Source organism: Rutidosis leptorrhynchoides, chromosome 6, assembly GCF_046630445.1.
Source record: "Rutidosis leptorrhynchoides isolate AG116_Rl617_1_P2 chromosome 6, CSIRO_AGI_Rlap_v1, whole genome shotgun sequence".
Taxonomy (NCBI): Eukaryota; Viridiplantae; Streptophyta; class Magnoliopsida; order Asterales; family Asteraceae; genus Rutidosis; species Rutidosis leptorrhynchoides.
In genome coordinates this window covers 391,311,316-391,328,429 of record NC_092338.1, presented here as the reverse complement: position 1 = coordinate 391,328,429, position 17,114 = coordinate 391,311,316, and the positions used below count along the sequence as shown (strand labels likewise).

Below are 17,114 nucleotides of genomic sequence, written 5' to 3'. Positions count from 1 at the left end.
ATTGATGAAGAGGTAATCATTATAATAAGGCTTATTCGATTGAACAATTGAAGTTGGTTTGCTGAGCTGTGACAAAACCGTCTATTTTTAGAAGGGATTGAAAAGTTATTTTAGCTAGTAAATGCCAAAAGGTCCGACATGGATACATGTTAAATTATGACTTTGGTTTCAAGAGTTTTTCAGGTACGTAACTGTGGATAACATCTGGTTGGATCATCATCTCGATTGTTCATTATTTGAAGCGTCTTCAGGTATTTCGAAGGGCTTGAACACAGATTATAATCGTTAATATACATACGATGTTCTAACACAGTTTTGAAGTTAAAGTATAACTTTGAAAGATGTAAGAATCTAAGAGTGATGATACCGGTTATAACTTGAATTGAATTCGGCGATTTCAAAATCAGAATATGTAATTAGATTTTTGAATGAGTATGGTTGTTTTGATTTCTATAAAAGAATGTATATTGTTGTGAAAGTAGGGAGTATAATGGATGATTTGCTGAATCAGATTCGAAGAATGTAACATATTAATTGTGAATTTATATATCTCTCGGGTATTACCTACCCGTTAAAAAAATTGTCACAATTAATATTTTGTACAAAATAATTTTATTACAGTCTTTATGGAAATATATGTGTATATTTCTTCAGATGTAATATTGATTTAATGAGTTAATATTAAATTAAACTCACTTAATTTATGGTTAAGGCTAGGATAGATAATTTCTAAACTTTAGAAATTACATAATCGTCATAGAATGTTTTCCCAATGAAGTTATGAATCAATACTTCATCGTTGTGGTATTCCTTAGTATCTACAGGGCGTATGACGTCGATGCTCATGGGACAGATTGTGAAGTTGAGGTTTGCGATGCGGCTGTTGTTGGTGGTGGTAATGGTACTGTTGATGTTGTTGATGGTGGTACTGGTTATGTTGTTGGTGCTGCTGCTGGTGTTTGTAACCTTTGCACCATATTCTCCAAAGCCACTACCCGAGCGCGAAGCTCGTTGACTTCTTCTATTACACCGGGGTGATTGTCGGTTCGGACGAGCGGATAAATAAGATCTAGAATTTGGTGTAGTATATAATCATGACGAGATACTCTGGAAATGAGAGAGAAAATGGTGTTTCGAATAGGTTCGCCGGTAAGTGCTTCAGGTTCTTCGCCAAGAGGGCAATGTGGTGGATGGAAGGGATCACCTTCTTCTTGTCTCCAATGATTAAGGAGGCTATGAACCCATCCCCAATTCATCCAGAATAGATGATGACTAATTGGTTGATCCATTCCGGTCACACTGCTTTCGGAACTTGAGTGGGATTCCATTTCGGAATCCGAGGGACTTGAACTAATGACGAATTCCATTTCGTACGATTGAATAAAGAATTTTTCGATATGAAATGATTTTCCGGCTATCAGGTGGTATTCTAATTATATAGAGCAAATGGTTTCGTAGATTACGGAGGAATTTACGGAATATGTCAGGCAAAGTTTACAGTAACAGATACGCTAAGATATGAATTAGCAGATACGCTAAGATATGAATTTTGTCTATACACTATTCATGCAATCAATGCAATAAGATGTGTCTAGACTAAGAATGATAAGCAGATAATTTCCGACAAAAATGATGAGCAAAACTTTTGACATGCAGACACGGTCGAAGTCCAGACTTTCTAATGCATCCTAACGACTATCAGTTAGACACACTAATGCAGACCTGGTTCGCTAAGACCACCGCTCTGATACCAACTGAAAGGACCCGTTCATATACATTATAAACGATTCACAATAGTTGATTACATCGCGAGGTATTTGACCTCTATATGATACATTTTACAAACATTGCATTCGTTTTTAAAAGACAAACTTTCTTTACAATGAAAGTTGACGGCATGCACACTATTTCATAATACATCCAACTATAATTGGCTTAATAATAATCTTGATGAACTCAATGACTCGAATGCAACGTCTTTCAAAATATGCCATGAATGACTCCAAGTAATATCCTTAAAATGAGCTAATGCACAGCGGAAGATTTCTTTAATACCTGAGAATAAACATGCTTTAAAGTGTCAACCAAAAGGTTGGTGAGTTCATAGGTTTATCATAACAATCATTTCAATATATTAATAGACCACAAGATTTCCGTTTATAAATATATGTACACTCGCAAGTGTATAAAAGTATTCTATAAGTTGTAGGCACCCGGTAACAAGCCTTAACATTCATGTTTTACCCTCTGAAGTACACCAGATCAGGTGTGTTTAAAATAACCTCGAAGTACTAAAGCATCCCATAGTCAGGATGAGGTTTGTCAGGCCCAATAGATCTATCTTTAGGATTCGCGCCTACCGTACATAGACAAGTAGTTTAATGTTACCAAGCTAAGGGTATATTTCTGTTTTAAACCCACGTAGAATTAGTTTTAGTACTTGTGCCTATTTCGTAAAACATTTATAAAACAGCGCATGTATTCTCAGCCCAAAAATATATATTGCAAAAGCAATTAAAAAGGGAGCAAATGAAACTCACAATACTATATTTCGTAGTAAAAATACATATAACGTCATTTAACAAGTGCAAGGTTGGCCTCGGATTCACGAACGTATCAATATTTAGATTCAATATTGCAGGAAAGTACGTAGACGCAACGGAGATGATAAACACTAGATTGACCTCACGAGCATACCCATGAACCATACTCATCACCTCCATAGCTATAACCCATAATTTCCTTAGCTTCGACTCATTCAAAAAAACTATTTTGAAATCACTCGGACACCACTCCGTCGTAATATTTTATGTATACTAGTAATATCTTGAAATAATACAAAGAAAATATATATATGTAATTCGATTGAGAGAGTTTAGAGAAATATATTTTCAAGTTTCTATGAAATAATGAAACCTATTGAATTCTATTTATAACAGATTTTTGAATTATTAAAGTGAATTATTAAAATATGAATTATTAAAGTGAATTATTAAAGTATGAATTATTAAAGTGAATTATTAAAGTGAATTATTAAAGTATGAATTATTAAAGTGAATTATTAAAGTGAATTATTAAAGTATGAATTATTAAAGTGAATTATTAAAGTGAATTATTAAAGTATGAATTATTAAAGTTAAAGTAAAATAAAAGTAAAGTAAAGGTAAAGTTAAAGTATAGTAAAAGTATAAAACTATATACGTATAATACGCGTATAAGTATATATAATATTAATTTAAATCGTTATATATATTTAATAAAATAAAATATAAATATCGTTATCTTTATCATACTGGTTAAGTAATGAGTTGTCAAAAGTGGTTCTAGATATTTATAAAAGATATATACGTTTTAATAATAAAGTTCTTTTTAAACTGAAAACGTTTTTTGTACTTTTGAAACTAAATTAATAGAATATTATGGAAACCAATTCTCCACTAACTTTTGTCTAACTTTCGTAAATGACACTTTTTGTTTTTATTTATAAATAGCTTTACAAATTATTCTGAATATCGTTAAGAGGAATAGATTTTCTCAAATCATAGTGGACCTCTCAACAGAGACTTGTAATCATAATTCAATGTTTCTGATAATTCAATCATTTAATATATTTTTTTAATTTCATCGAAAATCATATTGAAACAAATACGTTCGTGTAAGGTATTATACGTTTAATACTTTATTAATATTCTCAAGTTATAATATATATATACATATACATATCTATTTATATATAACGGTTCGTGAATCGTCGGAATTTGGTCGAGGTTATAATGAATGTATGAACACAGTTTAAAATTCTTGAGATTTAACTTAACAAACTTTGCTTATCGTGTCGGAATAATATAAAGATTAAAGTTTAAATTTGGTCGGAAATTTTCGGGTCGTCACAATATATATATGGATATACATAAAGTTAACATGAGATTATGATAAGTGAGTATCTCCATAAGTATATTAACAATGAGTTATATACATAAAAACAAGACTACTAACTTAAGGATTTCGAAACGAGACATATATGTGACGATTATCGTTGTAATGACATTTAAATGTATATATATCATATTAAGATATATTAATATATCATAATATCATGATAGGATAATAATTTAATATCTCATTAGATATAATAAACAATGGGTTAACAACATTAAATGAGATTGTTAACTTAAAGGTTTCAAAACAACACTTACATGTAACGACTAACGATGACTTAATGACTCAGTTAAAATGTATATACATGTAGTGTATTTATATGTATTAATATACTTTTGGAAGACTTCAAGACATATATCAAAACACTAATACTTAACGAAAATGGGTACAGTTACATTCCCATTCTTTTTTCATCAAGAATTCTAGTCGTATTCATACCCGTATTATACACAGCTTCTAGACGTACTTACTGTGGGTATATACCAATAGGAACTAGCATGTGATTCCACTCTTAATTATGTCATGTATGACTAATCAATTTTAACTTCTACCATTAACTAGTCAACTAACTAGAACTCCTTTTAACCCCACTCACCACTCACCACTTACCACTCATCATTCACTCCATTTCACTTCCAATTCTCTTTCTAATTCTCTCTCAACACACACACACACACACACACACACTTATGAACGAATTTTTCCAGTAGCTAATCATCATCTTCATCAAAAATTACTTCAAGAATCAAGCTATAATCATCTTAGGAAGAACACTTCAAGAACACTTCGAAAATCCTTTCAAGTTTACTAGTTTACATCCATGCTTTCTAATCCATTCCAAGTAATCATCTAAGATCAAGAAACCTTTGTTATTTATAGTAGGTTATCTTTCTTATTCAAGGTAATAATCATATTCAAACTTTGATTCAATTTCTATAACTATAAACAATCTTAATTCGAGTAAAAATCTTACTTGAACTTGTTTTTGTGTCATGATCCTACTTCAAGAACTTTCAAGCCATCCAAGATCCTTTGAAGCTAGATCATTTCTTGTCACTTCCAGTAGGTTTACCTACTAAACTTAAGGTAGTAATGATGTTCATAACATCATTCGATTCATACATATAAAACTATCTTATTCGAAGATTTAAACTTGTAATCACTAGAACATAGTTTAGTTAATTCTAAACTTGTTCGCAAATAAAGTTAATCCTTCTAACTTGACTTTTAAAATCAACTAAAAACATGTTCTATATCTATATGATATGCTAACTTAATGATTTGAAACCGAAAAACACGAAAAACACCGTAAAACCGGATATACGCCGTCGTAGTAACACCGCGGGCTGTTTTGGGTTAGTTAATTAAAAACTATGATAAACTTTGATTTAAAAGTTGTTCTTCTGGGAAAATGATTTTTCTTATGAACATGAAACTATATCCAAAAATCATGGTTAAACTCAAAGTGGAAGTATGTTTTCCAAAATGGTCATCTAGACGTCGTTTTTTTCGATTGAAATGACTACCTTTACAAAAACGACTTGTAACTTATGTTTATGACTATAAACCTATATTTTTTCTGTTTAGATTTATAAAATAGAGTTAAATATGAAACCATAGCAATTTGATTCACTCAAAACGGATTTAAAACGAAGAAGTTATGGGTAAAACAAGATTGGATTTTTTTTTTATTGTTGTAGCTACGGGAAATATTGTAACAATTCTACACAAATCATAACTTAACAAACTTATATTGTATTATTCATGTATTCTAATATATATTATGTAATCTTGGGATACCATAGACACGTATGCAATGTTTTGACATATCATATCGACTCATCTATATAATATATTTTGAAACAACCATAGACACTCTATATGCAGTAATGTTGGAGTTAGCTATACAGGGTTGAGGTTGATTCCAAAATAATATATATAGTTTGAGTTGTGATCTAGCCTGAGGCTTGTATAAACTGGGTCGTGGATTGATCCAAGATAATTTATATTTATTTATTTCTGTACATCTAACTGTGGACAACTAGCTGTAGGTTACTAACGAGGACTGCTGACTTAACAAACTCAAATCATTAAAACGTAATAAAAAATGTTGTAAATATATTTTGATCATACTTTGATATATATGTACATATTTGTATAGGTTCGTGAATCGATCAGTGGCCAAGTCTTACTTTCCGACGAAGTAAAAATATGTGAAAGTGAGTTATAGTCCCACTTTTAAAATCTAATATTTTGGGATGAGAATACATGCAGTTTTATAAATGTTTTACGAAATAGACACAAGTAATTGAAACTACATTATATGGGTGAATGATCGAAGCCGAATATGCCCCTTTTGCTTGGTAATCTAAGAATTAGTAAACCGATCTACTAATTGACGTGAATCCTAAAGATAGATCTATTGGGCCTAACGAACCCCATCCAAAGTACCGGATGCTTTAGTACTTCGATGTTGTTTTTATCATGTCCGAAGGATTTTCCGGAATGATAGGGGATATTCTTATATGCATCTTGTTAATGTCGGTTACCAGGTGTTCACCATATGAATGATTTTTATCTCTATGTATGGGATGTATATTGAAATATGAAATCTTGTGGTCTATTATTGCGATTTGATAAATATATAGGTTAAACCTATAACTCACCAACATTTTTATTGACATTTTAAGAATCTTTATTCTCAGGTGATTATTAAGAGCTTCCGCTGTTGCATACTAAAATAAGGACAAGATTTGAAGTCCATGCTTGTATGATATTGTGTAAAAACTGCATTCAAGAAACTTATTTTTGATGTAATATATTGTTATTGTAAACCATTATGTAATGGTTGTGTGTAAACAGTATATTTTAGATTATCATTATTTGATAATCTACGTAATGCTTTTTAAACCTTTATCGATAAAATAAAGGTTATGTTTGTTTTAAAAAATGAATGCAGTCTTTGAAAAACGTCTCATATAGAGGTCAAAACCTCGCGACGAAATCAATTAATATGGAACTTTTATAATCAATATGAACGGGACATTTCACCAAGTGTACTTTTAGGGGGTGATAAACGTTAAGTTAGTTACCAAGTGCCCACGGTTAAACATATACTTTTCATACTGTTTTGAAACGCTGTTGAAGCACTGAAATCTCGTGGCCTACCTTACATTATTGTTATACTTAAACTATAGCTCACCAACCTTTGTGTTGACGTTTTTAAGCATGTTTTTCTCAGGTGCTTAAGGTTTGCTTGCTTCCGCTGTACTAGTCATGCTTTGTAGACACCCGCTGCGCTTATTAGAGATGTCACCGCATGAAACGTTTATTTTACATTCAAACTATATTACTTTTGAAACGATGTATTTGTAACGACCTATGGGTCACGTACTATTATTGCTTGCTATTCGTAGAAGCATACTTTTGGTTGTTAAACATTTGACGTTGGTTAAAACGTCACCTTTATTCATGAATGCAACTTATTTTAAAACAGCATATAGTATTTGACCTTGTAATGATCCTGTTGATGATGATTCGTACACGATGGTTTTGTACGGGGCATCACATTTACAAACATATTGATATACTTAACTTGGTCTGAATAAATGAACTACATTTATTCTCCCACGATCTTCTTTCAATTTTCATCATAATTACTATTTCCTTGTCATAAAAGCTTACATTATAGCATTTTATTGAGACATGTATTTCATATACATATGTAACGTAATTAATCCCGTAATGAGAACACATATTTGAATAATAACAATAAAGTTTGCTCTAAAATTGAGTATTTATATTTTTAATAATTATTATTAGTAATAACAAATTTGTATTTAATTTTTTTTTAAGTTTAAAATACAATAATTATATGAAGGTTGTACAATATGCTTCAAAGTTTGTACATGTGTTCATGAGTTGTTCTGTAAAAGATTGTACAATTTGTTGTAAAGTTTGTACATATGGTCATCGGAATGTTTTATCATAAGGTTGTACATAATGCTTTAAATGATGTACATATGGTAATGAAGGTGTTTTACCATATGGTTGTACATAATGATTCAATTATTGCACATATGATCATGGGGTTTTTTATAATAAGATTGTATATAATGCTTCATATATTATATAATGAATATGTTAATATTTTTATTAGATATAAATAATTATTTTAATGACATCATAATGAGGTGCTTAGAAATTTTTTCTTTATTTTTGAATTTTTTTTAAGCTTGGATAATTATTATATATGACATCATCATTTTAAAGATTTATATGATACTATAGAAGATATAAGCAGTAAATTAATACTTCATCCGTCTCAAAAAAACTGTCCACCTTTCTATTTTGGTTTGTCTCAAAATTATTGTCTCTTTCTCTAAATAATCATTAAACATCATTAAAGTTCCAACTATGTCCCTTTTAATTTTAAAAATTTAACTTTAAATATATCAATTAATTTATTAGTTACTCTTTATAACTACATTAAATGAAGGATAAATTAGACAATTTATTAATATACCTTAAATCAACAAAAAGTCAATCAGGACTGTTTTTTTGAGACGGAGGAAGTTACTAATTTATTACTATGTCCCTTATACAAAGGGTTTTCAGATTTAGTAAAGTGGCAAACCAAATCACATTGACGTTGGAAACAAAATAAATATAGCAACAAGTTACTAATTTAAGGTTGCCTGCAATAACAACTTCTACATCCATAATCTTAAGTCTTTATCGTCATCTCCAAGTAATTGAATTTCTTCTCTTATAAGTAAATAAATTTCTTTTTTTATCTAACAAGCCAAAATACATACCAATGAGATACATAGAATGATTATTATGTTAAGAAACAAGTATGATATTTTAATCATAATGAATCTTACATCTGAAATTGCTTATATATACTATATTTATTATATTTTTCAGCTCGTTACGTATTTTAAAGTTTTAACATCATACAAACAAATACAAATTCAAACAATACTCCAGATTTTTTTAATTCGAAACAAGATATTAATTTACAAAATAAACCGCTAAAAGATTAAAAATTTTGTTATTCAGACTACTCAAAAGAACAAACGAATGAACTTAACAAGATTAAAATCGATATCAAGATAAATATTCTTACTTTAAAATCAATTAAAGTAAATAAAGTAAATTTTAAACATTAATATTAAGAGTATGAATAATTAAACCACCAAGGCATTGTCTGAGTGGTATAAGCTCTGTATTGAATCTGAGCACTAGTTGGCGTAGATTCGAATTTAGTGAAGGTTTTCTCAAGAATTTTGTTGTGGTGAATAAAGGTACTTCTAGCGATGGCACCCGCGGGTCGTGGGTGCGGATCTACTACATCCATCACCCGCACCTGCGGATTTTTTGATGATCCATTAGCCCGCGGATCTTGGTTAGCGGAACTATATTTAGATCTATGCCCGTATCCACGGATATTCGCGGGTCACGGGTTTACCATCAGATCTTATTCATAAAGTATATGTTTATCAAACTATTTAAAAATAAATATCATTACATAATTCAAAATGACATGAAAATATTATCAAATCATATATCCATGTTTATAGTATAATCGAAATGAGAAAACATATATTAATTATACTTTTTTGCTAATATATATATGAAGTTACAATGTTTAAAATACAAAATCAAAATTTAGTTGTTAAAACTAATTATACAGTAGGTTGACGAATTACTAAAGTGATAGAAAAAATTAGATTTATTAAGATAGTCCAATAAACAAAACATACAACATCATGCTTTGATTATATAACATATGTAATGTGTGGTTGTGAGATACTCTAGTTACTAAAATGTTCGATACCAAAATGATATGAGGAATGTAGAAACTTATAAATTATTACCTATTTGCCATTTATTCAAGGTGGCGATTTCCACCCATTTAGAACAAGTATATTCGCTAAGTCTTCAAACGGGTATTACGGATTTTCGGATCGGATTTTACCCGCGACGTATCTATTACATCCATCACCCATACAAAATTAAATCCATCGTCCGCCCACGGATAAAGATTTTTGATTTTATCTGCCTATCACGAGCGCCGATACCCGCAGATCTCGGATTTTTTAGATCCATTGCCATCTCTAGGTACTTCCCATGCATTTTTATGTATATTATTTATATTTATTACTTATATTTATAGGATTTATTATATTTAAGTGATAAGCATAGAATTTATGTTCATTTTGGTTGGTTATACGTAATTATCTCTAAATTTGCGTGCTAATAAGTACCACCAGTACCCCACTACACCACCATCTGCCGTTACCAATTATCATCACCGGTAATACATCTACTTCACCATCAAAATATACATATACATATAGATAATAGATACATATACACAACAATTAAACCTTCTACAATCACAATTTACACAATAACAAAAATGAAAAACTTATATGTGCAAGCGGTACCACCAACTGATCTTAACCGGAACACCGAATGGTTCATGTATCCCGGCGTTTGGACAACTTACATACTCATTTTATTCTTCGCTTGGCTCGTCGTTCTCTCCGTCACCGGTTGTTCTCCCGGCATGGCTTGGACCACCGTTAATCTCGGTCACGCTCTCGTACGCTCCTATCCTATTTTTATTTTATTTCGAATTTTGAATTTGTCGTAGGGCTAATTAGATCAGTAGCTTATCAATTGTGATCGTGTTGGTTGCTAATTGCTTTAGTTTAATTTTTGTTGATGTGAATTTGATCTCGTGTTATGTAGGTTAGGGTTTTGGAGTGTCAACAGTTCGTTATACTGTAATTGAACTCGATTTTATCATGTATTTAGGTTCATATTACTAATTTAGGTCTCTGTTGTATGTTTAGTTTTTGAACTTCTCCGATTTCATTTTTTTTTCAGTTTGAATTTCGATCGTAGTAAATCGTACGCAATCACTATATGTAAGGATGTGATCTGGTGATGTATTTTAGGATTTTTGAGTATGAATATATGAATAGGTTGGTTGATCTGTGTTTATGATTGTTTTCGACGTCGTAATTGAAGTCGACTTTGTCTTGTAGCTTGCATACGTGTGCAATTTGTTTTCTATTTTGGTGAATCTGAGTTTTAATATCTCTTTTTGATCTTCACATCAGGTTACATATCACTTCTTCCACTGGAAGAAGGGAACACCTTTTGCTGATGATCAAGGTATCTACAACAGGTTGACTTGGTGGGAGCAAATTGATAGCGGCAAGCAGCTCACTCGCAACAGGAAGTTTCTTACTGTCGTACCTGTGGTGCTGTAAGTTTTAATGATGCATCAATTTGTTTTGTTATTGTGTGCTTACTTCATATATAAACGTATTATTAATAAAGTCTCTAATTAGATAGCCTTATGCAATGAGATTTTAAATGGCAATTTCATATATTGTTTCGAATATCTCTCACCGTGTATATTTGGTCAGAGAATACTTGTCTGTTTGTGTGATGCAAGTATTTTGATAAATATTCATGCCTACTTTTGTCTCATTAGGGAAATAGATTGAGAACCAAATTAGATTTTGGTTACATATATGATATATCTTTCATACAAGAAGATGCGTGGACAATGGAAATATCGTAGCACATGTAGAGTCACATTAAATAGGTTTCTAACCATTCATAAAACCTAGATCGTTTATTTAGCTTCTTTTTTTTTTTTTTTTTTTTTTTTTGGCGAAAAAACCAAAACTCATGTAGAAACGAGGTCGTTTTCCAAAGGAAAACGCCCTCAACAAAGATTACAAAAGAAACACGGGAACGGAAACTCGCTCAAGAAGCAATCATCTAAGACAAAAGCTATCTATAAACGAGTCTCCACTAACAACCCGAAAAACCTTAAAACAAACTAAACAATTCTATATCGATCCGACATGATAGTAACAGGATCCAAACCAAGTGATCTAAGTAGAAGTCAACAAAAAAATAAACGAAGGATCACGAGACAAACACAAGTTCTCAACCTCTAAGTCCCGCCCTATGTAACTTACCATTAACCGTCTCTTTCAAAGTGTTCTTCCCGGACCGATTCTCTATCTTGTAAGATAACACTTTGGCGGATCCATCACCCGGTACACTCTCCCCGGCCAAACGTGTCGTCTTGTCATCGAAAGCCGCAAAAGCCTCCACAGACATATTTCCTATCCCATTTGCCGATGAACCGCCGTCTCTTCTATCATGAGAACCCATAAACAAGTTTTCAATCGCGTCCCCAAAATTCAAGTCATTGATGTGATCTTTAAGCTTATAAGTGTCGGAAGTGGAAGCCTCGTCCGCTTTCTTTCTTGACCTCGGATTGGCTTCACCAAGTAAACTTCTTGAAACCTCTTTAATCAAGACGTACCACGATTTACAAAAACCTTCACACGAGGGGACCTCGCAATCGCAATACTTCTTCCACTTCGACCAATCATAATCGGTAACAGGCTTTCTTCGTTCTATTCGAAGTTACGTTTAGCCAACAATTCTTTTTTCTTATCCTTCTTCGCCGCCTTCAATTGGGCCAATCTAACCGCAAATGTAATGTTATCATCATTTGGAACCGAAACACCTTTAGACACGGCAATGATGTCATCTATGTTATCACCACATTCATTAACCACCTGTTTAGAACCCACATTAACTCTTAGACCCATTTTCTTCTTAATAGCATCAAAATTAATCTCTTCACCACATCCAGGGGATTCAATCGTGTGGATACCAGAAAAAATTGAAACAGAAACAGAATCACCCACAACAACGTCATCCAAAGTGCCGAATTTAATGACTGAAGGTGGGATCTCCGAATTCAAACCGCTATCCGAACCACATGCTTGCTCGTAATCAACAGCAGGCGCACCATCCAAATTAAATAAAGATGATTTCTTCAAACCAATATGGACGTCCTCATATTGAGAATCATGTAACGTCTCATGTGTCTTATTTTTCGAAGTGTCTTCAACGCAACGAAAACCAGCATCAACCAACGGGCCACTAGAAACCACAAAACGATTGGTAGAAACCAACAAATTATGATCGAACGAGTTAAAAATAAAACGACTCACATTAGACGCGTCAGAAACTTCGGAGACCCATACTTCACTTCTACAACAAACCGAATCCTCCACGTCGTCCAAAACTAAGTCGTGTACGTGCTTAACACTTGTCGTTTTAATGAACGCGTAAAACGAACCCACACTTTCTAATTCCGAGGATGAACGAGCCACAGTGATAACATCACCAAACAACTCCGCCACAGCTAACACACTCTTCTTAGACGCGCAAATAACAGGGATACCCGTAATCTCAATCCATACAAATCGAAAGAAAGCATTACCCAATTCCGCAAGTGGAGAGATCAAACTAAAAACCCCAGAACTAGCATTGATCACATTGTTGAAACTAGTTGAATCGCCACAGAAGCAAATACAACCGTAAGGACCAAAGTTGGTAAATCTTGGACACGTGAGCGTTACAGGAAATTAAAAAGCTCGATACTTTCGTTTCCTCCAAAGGGACGACGTCAATTAATAGAACCGCATACTGTAAAAAAATAGTTACTGAATCACGAGGGTAAATTTTACATCGAAGCCTTGCAACAGGGTTAATCTTCGACCTCTCAAAGCGGCCATTCGTTGGTGTTCTAGGTCTCCCCATAAATTCTAGAACCATTCAGTTCATCAATGGCTTTTTGAGCAGCAACCATATTAACGAACGTGATGAAAGCGTACCTGCATCCCGACCAGAATTTCAATTCTGAGATCGCCCCCATCTTAGAAAAAACCGATTCAATCATGTTCCGATTAACAGAACTAACAATACGCCCGATGAAAATAGTCCTGTCGTGTACTTCCGAAGGAACCTGTTCTGGTTGAACTCTGTCGACGGGAGCATGCCCGGAAATTCTATGTACCGGATTCGCAACAAAAGCTCTTGAAAAATCCAGATTGCCGAAAGTTGGAGGATCCGAGAGTACTTCCGGTTGTACAATAGGATCAACAGACAAGGGAGGAGAAAAGTGAGGTGGAATGGTGGAATTTGTGGGTTTAGGGAGAACAAGGCATTATCGAGTTTAGTGAGAAGGAAAGATGAATCAGTATGAACTGAGTCAGAGTTAAAATGTAATTGAAGATGAGATGATTAAGAGGTTTAAATGTTACCGGAGTCGAGTTTAGAAGGTGAAAACAAATCGGAAAAATTGAAAAAGTAACGTTACCGGTGAGAAAAAAGGTGAGGCACACATTCCAATACAGAGAGAAAACCCTGTTTTCAAAAGGAGAACAAAACAGCTACTCGTATTATTGTTTATTTAGCTACCTAATGAAATTTAAAATGATTTGTTTCATGAGTTTCTATATGAACCTGTAGTCCATTGAATATTTTGATACTGTTTTGTATACTAGCTTACTAGAAATATGTATCGACACATATAACACTCTTGCTCTTAACATAATCAATAGTGATGAAAGACTAAGTGATCGTATGCTGATAAATTATCAAGTAAAGAAACAATAACTAAAGTTTTAGCTTCCCTTTTTTAAATTTTTTTGTGACTTTGATCATAATGACCTTGATTGATTGACCTGTTTATGATAAATCATAACCCCATATGACCCGTCCAAAATCCAGGTTTAACTTTACATGTTCTCACTCTATGTATCTAAGTTGTACTGAAACATGGCAGTTTATGTTGATTTGGCTTTGTCAAATTGCTCAACAACTCTAAAATCCATTTGATTGTGAAGTTTGATATAAATAATCGTCATCTCTAAGACCTCTAGTCAATGGCTCCCTTAATTATGTGCGAGGAATTGCCCTATTGAGTAATGGGAAGCGGTGTTATCCTTTATTGTGATGTTTTTTTTTTTCCTCAATGTTACCATTATACACGCCTGAAATATATGTTGATTGGTTTTCACTGGATTATGAATGCTGACTTTATTTGATGTAATCTTATGTATTGTCTTATTGATGTTTTTAAAGGTACTTGATAGCATCCCACACAACCGACTATCAAAACCCGATGCTCTTCTTGAACACACTAGCAGTTTTTGTGCTAGTGGTTGCCAAGTTCCCAAACATGCACAAGGTCCGGATTTTCGGAATCAATGCTGAACAGTGAAACATGTCTAGATAGGATACTAGTTCAGTTCCATGACTTCCATCCATGAATATTTTTTTTTTTTTTTTTTTTTTTTTTTTTTTTTTTGAAAGGCAAGCCCCCCAAAGTGTAGCAAGTGAGGATTGAACTTGGGTCCCTTTGGAACTTTCCAAGCATCCTACCACCAAGCCAACCCCTTGGGGTTATCGTTAATTTGTTAATTTTGACATATCTCGACAAGAGTACGGAACTGGTAGAAGAGTATATAAACGTTTTTCTTTGTCATTTCTTCTTTCCCCATGTGTTCTGTATATGATCCTACTCTAAAATATGAGAGGACTTGGCTTCCCTCTGTTGGACAGAAAAAATTATAATAGAATAAAAACTTATTCTGTAGAGAGAAAAAGGTGCAAATTTGGGTATGCAGGAAGTTTGTTCTTTGCTTTTTTTGGCGTTACTACATACGTACATATATATATATATATATATATATATACATACATATATATATATATATATATATATATATATATATATATATATATATATATATATATATAAAGGATCTGAAGATCATGAGTTACACTCAAAAGCCTGTGTGAAGATCTGATGATCTACAACCAATACAATATTGTACGAGCCAATAACTGAAGTCTAACAACCACCTAATACCTTGGTATCCAACCTATTGCAACAACATACTAACCAACCAAATGCATCTAACATACTAACCAACAAAATGCAACAACACAACCAATGATTCTAAATCGTCTAGTGAATACAAATTGAAAACAAGCTTGAACCACTGCTGATGACGTAGGGTTTTGGCCCAATTAGGGTCTACGCAATTAACTTGGGCCCCAAGTCAAGTAACCCTAATTCCCATCTATAAATATGGGGCAAAACCTACATCAAGTTCACAATCTCCCAATCGCATACATCTCATACGGTCATTCGATCACACCGCAACTCCTCCACCACCGCAAGTCCGCAACGCATACGGCAGTTCTCGCCGGATCTTCTCCACGATCGTCTTCACGATCGCAACACTAGGGTTTTTACTTACGGGTCTTGTAGGGTTTTTTCTCCCTTTGCCGTCGATAGGGTCTGACTATCGACCGGCGGGCAATTCGTTGGCCACCCTCCCGAGATCATCATCTCGGGTACGGGTTATTCACGGTAACCGGACCGGAGATCAACGACGTTGACGCCTAAAAAAACCCTTTCGCATTGATGTTCGTGTGTAGGTTTCCCCTTGGAAAAAATATGCATGAACAATTGGCGCCCACCGTGGGGCACGATGCATTATGTCTCGTGTTTCTACCGTCTATCGTTCGGTTTGAGAAGGTTTGTCTTTTCTTATTGAGCTTTTAATTCGTTATATGCGGTTCAAGTACATGAATATTTAGCGCAGATGTTCGCGCGCTTGCGCAACTGTCCACACGCTTTTGTCCAGGTTACGCACGCTTTGCGCACAGTTGTCCGCGACTTTAGACGCAATTTTCATGCGGTTTTACGCATGCTAGTTCATGCGGTTTCCCCACGCATTTTGCATGCGGTTTTTTGCGCATATGTTCGCGGGTTTACGCACAGTTGTTTGCGCAGGCTCCCGTGAACTTATTTTCCGCAGCATAATGAGAAGTTCGATACGATACTTGACAAAAATATCATACCGAACTTGGGGGACTTGATGACGTAGGGTTTTGGCCCAATTAGGGTCTACGCAATTAACTTGGGCCCCAAGTCAAGTAACCCTAATTCCCATCTATAAATATGGGGCAAAACCTACATCAAGTTCACAATCTCCCAATCGCATACATCTCATACGGTCATTCGATCACACCGCAACTCCTCCACCACCGCAAGTCCGCAACGCATACGGCAGTTCTCGCCGGATCTTCTCCACGATCGTCTTCACGATCGCAACACTAGGGTTTTTACCTACGGGTCTTGTAGGGTTTTTTCTCCCTTTGCCGTCAATAGGGTCCGACTATCGACCGGCGGGCAATTCGTTGGCCACCCTCCCGAGATCATCATCTCGGGTACGGGTTATTCACGGTAACCGGACCGGAGA

At 33.8% G+C, this 17,114-nt stretch overlaps 1 protein-coding gene across 1 annotated transcript; it reads left to right on the top strand.

Moving 5' to 3' along the window:
• Window positions 1-10,155: 10,155 nt before the first annotated feature.
• Window positions 10,156-15,108, top strand: LOC139853304 (uncharacterized). Its single transcript, XM_071842675.1, has 3 exons — window positions 10,156-10,552; window positions 11,076-11,224; window positions 14,923-15,108. Exons 1-3 carry the CDS (start codon window positions 10,367-10,369, stop codon window positions 15,059-15,061), a joined length of 474 nt encoding a protein of 157 aa, XP_071698776.1. The 5' UTR covers window positions 10,156-10,366; the 3' UTR covers window positions 15,062-15,108.
• The last annotated feature ends 2,006 nt before the right edge of the window (window positions 15,109-17,114 follow it).

Coding starts and splice junctions, on each gene's coding strand:
- LOC139853304 (XM_071842675.1), top strand. CDS start 10,367: ATGAAAAACTTATATGTGCAAGCGGTACCACCAACTGATCTTAACCGG. Junction 10,553..11,075: donor TTAATCTCGGTCACGCTCTC/GTACGCTCCTAT, acceptor TCTTCACATCAG/GTTACATATCACTTCTTCCA. Junction 11,225..14,922: donor ACTGTCGTACCTGTGGTGCT/GTAAGTTTTAAT, acceptor ATGTTTTTAAAG/GTACTTGATAGCATCCCACA.